A 7,421-nucleotide genomic window follows, 5' to 3' on the forward strand; every position below is an offset into this window, starting at 1 on the left:
ATCTGTAATGTTTGTAAAGATGCCATTGATTTTATGGCCCTTCACTTACGAGGGGGTGTTGTGGGAAATTTATGCTCCCCTCGGGTTTTTCCTATGAATATGTTGTACATGCTTAACACTCCATAAAGGAATCATAGTCTCAGGTGGCTCCTATGTCATTACTGGTCAAAAAATCTAAATAAATTCCCTCAAAAATATCACACCTTGCTCTCAAGAACCTCCATTAGCTCTATGTGTAATCAACCCTCATATGTCTCTTTAATGGTTTATGGTCCCACTCTGATCTTTACTAATGGATCCATTATTCATGGACCAAGAGTTGTAAGGTTAATTTCTTCTCCAAAGGCTTCTTCATTGTGGCATTTTTAGAATTAGAATACCACCATAAAGTTTTATCTAATGGGTCTTTGATATGGGGCAATGTTGGACCGTTCCAAATTCCTTGGTTTCCATATTTTAACCCTTCTATAGTAGTCATCTCCAAGCTACCAATATCAGCCTATATTCATAATCCGCCTACTCACTTGTGGCAACACTCAATTTTTTATGATATTGGAAACTCCACAGGTCACTTCATTGCAACCGATAATTCTCATGGGAAGTTTTGCATCTACACCTATGCAAAAATATGTGTTGAAATTGACATAAGTAAATGGATGCCAAACAAAATTAATTTAAAATTTTGATTTTCATTAGAGCTAAGCTCTAGACTATGAGAATATTTCTTTTCCCTAGCACTTTTGTCATCAAATAGGCCATCTACTGATCGCTTTTCCTCCATTCAAATCTCACTAGAAGTGGAACATTTAAAATTCCAAAGAAAAAATTTGGAAGCCCTGCAATCAACATCTTATGGAGGACAAGGCATCCTCTCATTCGAATAAGGATGATGAAGGATCTGATGATGAAATGCATTTGATGGACAAGGAGGCTCAAAATTCGACTCCTCAAAAGTCTCCTAAGGATCCTATTATGAACCATGCTCCCTCGACATCAATAGAGATAGTGAATAATAATGCTTATTCAGGCGCATTGAAGTGAGATCATGAGTCTACTTCTTTGTACTCTAACAAGGATTCTCCTTCAACGCACAATAATAATCTCTAGATCGCTTTGATAAACCCACCTTCGGAAGGTTGGGTGAAGGTTTCAAAAAAGAAAGGAAAGAAAGGACGCTCCGAGGACCTACCCAAATTTGGGTGATTCACATTTGCATTTGTTTCTTTTTTTCCGCTATGTCTCCTCTGCTATTCTTAGTCGCATACAACTTAGTGATATTCCTATCAATATATGGCACATTGTACTAGAAAAAGAGTCGTGATTGTGCATGATGTATATCATTTTTGATTGGTCAACAAAAATCACCTTACGCAAAAACGTTACTCTTTAAATTAATGTAGAATATGCCTAACCTAATGAAAATGGAATGTTACCATTATTTATACAATATAATTAATAGAAATTGGCTTAGCCCTAGGCCTCACAGCGAGACCACATTGCAAATCATTCCATTAAGTTGGACACTTCATTATCTTCATGACCCACAAGTTTATTTTATTCTTTTATATCTCTACAATGTTTAGAACTTTGGCTATTGTGGAACTTTCTCATTTGGTTGGTTTTCCCACATCTTGGATGATTATCTTTTTTTTTGCTCCACTATTGTCATATTTTTTTTATTGGTTTTCATATTCCTGGATAATTTTCCCACTACAAAAACTACTCATCCTATTTAGTTTGATGTTTCTACTTTCATATTATTTTTGGAAATTTATTTATAAACAATAATTATTTCTTTGGTTTGATTTCCAAAAGGACGAGTTAGAAACAAATAAAAACATTTTGTAATTCTGTGACCTAGCAATACAAATTTTAACTTAAAAAAATAATGAAAATATGGGTGTGGCCATTATTTTTTTAATATAAAATTGAAAATAAATCATAAATAAAATATAATTAATAAATTATAATTGTGTGACTATTAAACTTTTATATAAATTATAAAAACAAAAAAAATCTCATTAATAAGTTCAAGTCTCTTTTCACATATTTCTTAAATCATTATTAAATTAAAAGCATTCGAAAATCTATTAATTTTTTAATTATTTTTAACATCTCACAACTAATCAATTGATTTTTTCAACGAAAAACTAATATTCATATTACTATTAAAAAAAAAACCAGTAGATATTCTACCAATACCACTATCATATGCCTTATACTGAAACTAAAATATTATATCCTTCAACATATGCTACCATTTTTGTTGTCCCTAATTCGCTGAAAAGTATATCCTCTCTTCCCTAAAACATCAAAATGAGTTCCATATATACTATCAAAAAAAAATATAACAAAACTAACCTTCTGAAAATTACTTCCCCACCAGTAGCTGGAAAAACATGAGCACATTGGAATAGATCTCCGCCATTGTGGAGGAAGCTGTGATGGAATATTCTAGGCTCTGCTGCAATACCTATTTTTTGATAGCTCGTATAAGGGAAATGTTATCAAAGGATTTCTTCAAATTCTCAATGCGAAGCATCCAATTTACCAGATTAGGGGAACAAAGACCATTCAATGATTACCCTTGCTTCTCCATAAATGGCTATCTGTTCCAAATTCTGTTTTCTGGCATTATACAATAACACCTCATAGCGAGAACTTCAGCTCTTGTATTTCTACCTTTTCCACCATACCAGTTTATAGGAAGAATTTTGTAAAGTTAAATGGCGATAATTAATTGATTATAATGTGAATGTATTATCTTTTTTAATGGTTTTTAATATCTCTCGGCTAATCAATATATCTGAAATTTATTATTTTTTAATTATTTTTAACATTTCACATTTCATTGATTAATAATGTATGTGCGGTCCTTAGGCTTTTTACCTTTTGTTTTGGTCAATTCTCTTTTCAATTTTTATTTTATTTTATTTTATTTTATAAATCATTATAAATTTAAATATATGAATGTATATATTTTTTTTATTTTGTGTAACTTCTCTCAACAAATCAATTAACATTGATCTTTCAACTTGTAAAAATAACAAATTACAAATAAATTATTGTTGCTCCGGATAAAAGACAACAAATTAGGACAGTGGCTAAACCTATTACACTATTATCTTTCAACTTGTAAAAATAACAAATTACAAATAAATTATTGTTGCTCCGGGTAAAAGACAACAAAGCTAAATCTATTACACTATTAGTAAAGAAAGTCATCAGAAACAGAGACAAATTAGTAAAGAAAGTCATCAGAAACAGAAACAATCGATTTCAATATCTGCGTAATGACACTGGCTAAATCTATTACCCTGTAGCCTCTTATGTTTTTAAGACTGTCCAGTTTCTTCAATGTTGGCTCGATAGTGCAGTTATTACCCTGTAGCCTTTCTGTTTCCGCAACGAAACTGTATATGCTAAACAATCACAGATATTCGCCTTCAAATTGACAAAGAAAGACTCTGGTTAGGGTTCTTACAGGCATCAGAGGAGGGAAGGGGAGGAAAAGGAATGCATGAAGTCCGAAATGCGTTTCAACATGACATGCGCATTGTTAGATTTGGGGTTGATGAGATGGAACACGTGGCCTTCGCCTTCCGTCATAACCAGATCAGCGTCTTTGCCTGCCTTCTTTAAACCTTCGTAGTACAGAATATCACGATCTCTCAGAACCTTCGTAGTCGACAGATCAGGAGAACGGGGTCCAACTGGGTTGCTAAAAGGGTGGTCTTTATCCTCCCCTGGGGGGAGGACGATGCTCCATAGTGCATCCCGCAACTCCTTAGAACCCTCCGCCTCCGCCTGTTGCCCAACTTCGCGGCCAACTAGCTCTTCCCCATAAAAGGCGGGGTGAACCAGAATGGCCCCTTGGAAAGACAGGCCATCCCATTTCCTTCCACTCGCAAGGATTCCCAACTGATGCACGATGTTGCCACCGGCACTGTCACCTGCCACGAACACCTTCCTAAAATCTGCGCGTGAAGCGAGCCACGGATCCACAGACACCCCATCCAGCGCCACCGCTTGATGGTCAACCCATTCAAGAACGGCAAAACAATCGTGATAAGCAGCAGGGAGGCGATGCTCGGGCGCTTTCCTGTACTCCACCGATAGGCATATCACCTTCGCCTCTTTAGCCACTTCACTGACATAGTTGTGATAAAACGGCGAGACAGCCGATCCGATACAGAAAGCCCCTCCGTGAATGTACACAAGTACCGGAACTTTCTGTTTTCCATCACTCACTTCCAACGGAGGAAGGAACAGCCGAACAAAGACGCCTGTTTCAGGATCGATGACCACGTCCTTCGATGGCACTCCTCCCTTGGATTCATTACCGAGCAGCGGAGAAGGGGGAACGGTACCCTCGTCGAGCAAGCGTTCAAGCGTCCCGTCTTCGTATATCCTCAGCAGACCGGGAGCCTCAGCTACGATAGATAAAGAAGAAGATGATTCCTCCATAGGTATGCCGTTGGTAGTGCTGCTATCAATAGCTAAGCCGAGAGAGAGAGCATACAGTTACAATACCCTTTAAACTTTTTAAATTCCATCCTTCAACGCCCCCTGCGCTCGAGAATCTTTTTAATTTCCGTCCTTCCCGGTATGACTCGAACAAAGCATCTATCTAATCTTTAAATTAGATAAGTACAATATATATATCTCAATCATACACGTCGCTGTAATAATTTAATTAAAGAAGCATGTCCACATATCGTAATGTAAAACCTATGTCCACATTGGACTCTGAATATAATTTATTAATTTATTATTATAGTGGGTGCAGTAATGTGTTTGAGATATATTTTACTAATTATATTATTTTGCGGTGGGCGGAAGATAGAGATAATTTATATTGATTACATTATTAATAAACTAGCAATTGTCCGAAAAGGTACAAAGAGAGGCCGATAGGATTATTAAATCGGAATTGTTGAATTTTCTAGAAGAGATGTTGGTTCAAGCCTAACGAATGAGCAATTTGAGTTGGCTAAAGGCTTTCTAATTGTTTTTTATTATGTTAAAATTATATTGATAATTCATTGGTTTTACTTTACTTTCAAAAGCTTCAAGGAATTTGAAAAGCAAGTATAGGATTGCTTTGTGGGATTTGATCCCAAAATCATTGCTTTGTAAATACATAGTCAATGAAATGTTAATTGGTTGAAACCTGCAAATGTTTGATATAAGAAAATAAGCCGAAAAGGTTAATTGGTTGAAACATGCAAATGTTTGAGATAAGAAAATAAGCCTAAAAGGTTGAAAGGGGCCTGGATCATTGTCCAATTACTTTTCTTTAGATGTTTTATTTATATCTATATTACAAAGAACACATTGAATGTCTTATTTCATTTTAGAGTAAATTAATCACCCAAAATCAAAAAATCTCTATAGATGGCCAAGCATATACGAAGCTTGCTAGTGACCAAGACAATAACCACCATGACTATCCCCTACCAATATATTTCATTGAAAACCATAATTGCCTTTAAAAAGTCAAAACATAATATTACAAAACATATTGATATATTGCTATGAAAAGTTGATTCCATTAGAAACCATGATATTATCGGATGCCTCACATCCATCAAGACTGAGGCTGAATTTGTTGATCGTAAGGGCTGTATTCCACAGCCTCCAACCCACAACGTTGACAGCTGAGTCAACAGTCCCAACGAATTGGGCCAAGATTTCAATTCTGCCCAATCACAACCCCACAACTTCTTCAAGCTGCTCAAGTGACCTAGAGAACAGGGCAGCATTTCCAACAAAGCATTTCCCAAAGAAAATTGTTCCAAACTGCTTAGGTTTCCAATATCCTAACAATTCTTTTTATGTAATTCTGAATTTTCTAATTTTTTTAATATAATTATCTGATCATTAACTTGCAATTTCTAAATCTGTTCACATAATTTTCAATTACTAAAATGATTAATTTGTCAATCAAGTGAATTACAAAAATCTACTTTTTAATCTAAAAGGATTTCTTTCCTTTTATTGATATTGAAAAGTTTTAAAACAAAATTAATGCATTGCTTATTATGCCCTTTGGTTATTAACTTATTCTTATAAAACCAAAATGATCATTGATAACCCTACCCCTACTAATAAATTTGAGAAGTACTAATAAATTTGAGAAGATTGGTTATGTTTTGTATGACCAAAATGATAACCCTACTAATAAATTTGAGAAGATAGGTTATGCTTTGTAAGACCAAAATGATAACTCATCATTCCACTAATAAATTTGAGAAGGATGAGCAGCAGAACATTGAAACGAGTCATCTGTAAGTTGTAACAAAAGGATTTAGGATTTCCAACCTGCCTAAAACGTTGGGAAGCCTAAACAAAGTTCAACCCGGTTAAGAGGCTGGAAGCCTAGACAAGTTTAGTCAAACCCGTAAGGGTAAAATGACCCTATACACTGAACAAGGGTGTTAACACCCATGCTGGGGAAGAGGCAAAATGAAGCAGTCTCCAGGTCCTCCCTCATGACACATGATGTAATCTACTTATTTTGCAAAGTAATATAAAATGTATTCTCTTTCTAGAAATGGAAAATAAACAGATCAAAAGAACAAATCCGGTTGAGAAGATTGGTTATGCTTTGTATGACCAAAATGATAACCCTACTTATAAATTTGAGAAGATAGGTTATGCTTTGTAAGACCAACATGATAACTCCACTAATAAATTTGAGAAGGACGAGCAGCAGAACATTTAAACGAGTCATCTGTAAGTTGTAACAAAAGGATTTAGGATTTCCAACCTGCCTAAAACGTTGGGAAGCCTAAACAAAGTTCAAAGCCTAAACAAAGTTCAACCCAGTTAAGAAGCTGGAAACCTAGACAAGTTTAGTCAAACCCATAAGGGTAAAATGACCCTATACACCGAACAAGGGTGTTAACACCCATGCTGGGGAAGAGGCAAAATGAAGCAGTCTCCAGGTCCTCCCTCATGACACATGATGTAATCTACTTATTTTGCAAAGTAATATAAGATGTATTCTCTTGCTACAAATGGAAAATAAACCGATCAAAAGAACAAATCCGGTCTAACTTCATTTGTAAAAGCTAGAGTCCTTAAAGGTGTCTCTGCAAGAAAGATATCATGGGATACAATTCACATTTAGGGAAGGGAGAGTCAATTTGTGATTCTATTCAACTTCAACCAAATGGAAGGCAAAAGAAAACCGATCTGGAAACCAATTTATCATCCTTTTGAGAGCTTTCCCCAAATGAATGGTCATGAAAGATTTGCCCAAATGAATGGTTGGGAATGTCTTCAATTAGGTCGATTACTTCTTAACAAATTGTGCGTATAGTTAATACAATAGCCCTTACTGACTGTTGTAATTGAAAAAACAGCATAAGAAAAGAGCTGGCCAAGCAAATCAAACTTATCCTAAATTTGATAAA

General features: G+C 35.3%; 1 protein-coding gene across 1 annotated transcript; it reads right to left on the reverse strand.

The window, feature by feature from the left end:
- Window positions 1–3,229: 3,229 nt before the first annotated feature.
- LOC149239552 (tuliposide A-converting enzyme 1, chloroplastic-like) lies at window positions 3,230–4,509 on the reverse strand (the record flags this gene model as incomplete). Its single annotated transcript, XM_089367165.1, has 1 exon — window positions 3,230–4,509. A coding segment is annotated over one exon (1,020 nt), but the record flags the coding sequence as incomplete, so codon positions are not given.
- Window positions 4,510–7,421: the final 2,912 nt, after the last annotated feature.

Source organism: Pinus tabuliformis, chromosome 8, assembly GCF_031772625.1.
Source record: "Pinus tabuliformis cultivar Carrire ecotype Pingquan chromosome 8, CPIR1, whole genome shotgun sequence".
NCBI classification, from domain to species: domain Eukaryota; kingdom Viridiplantae; phylum Streptophyta; class Pinopsida; order Pinales; family Pinaceae; genus Pinus; species Pinus tabuliformis.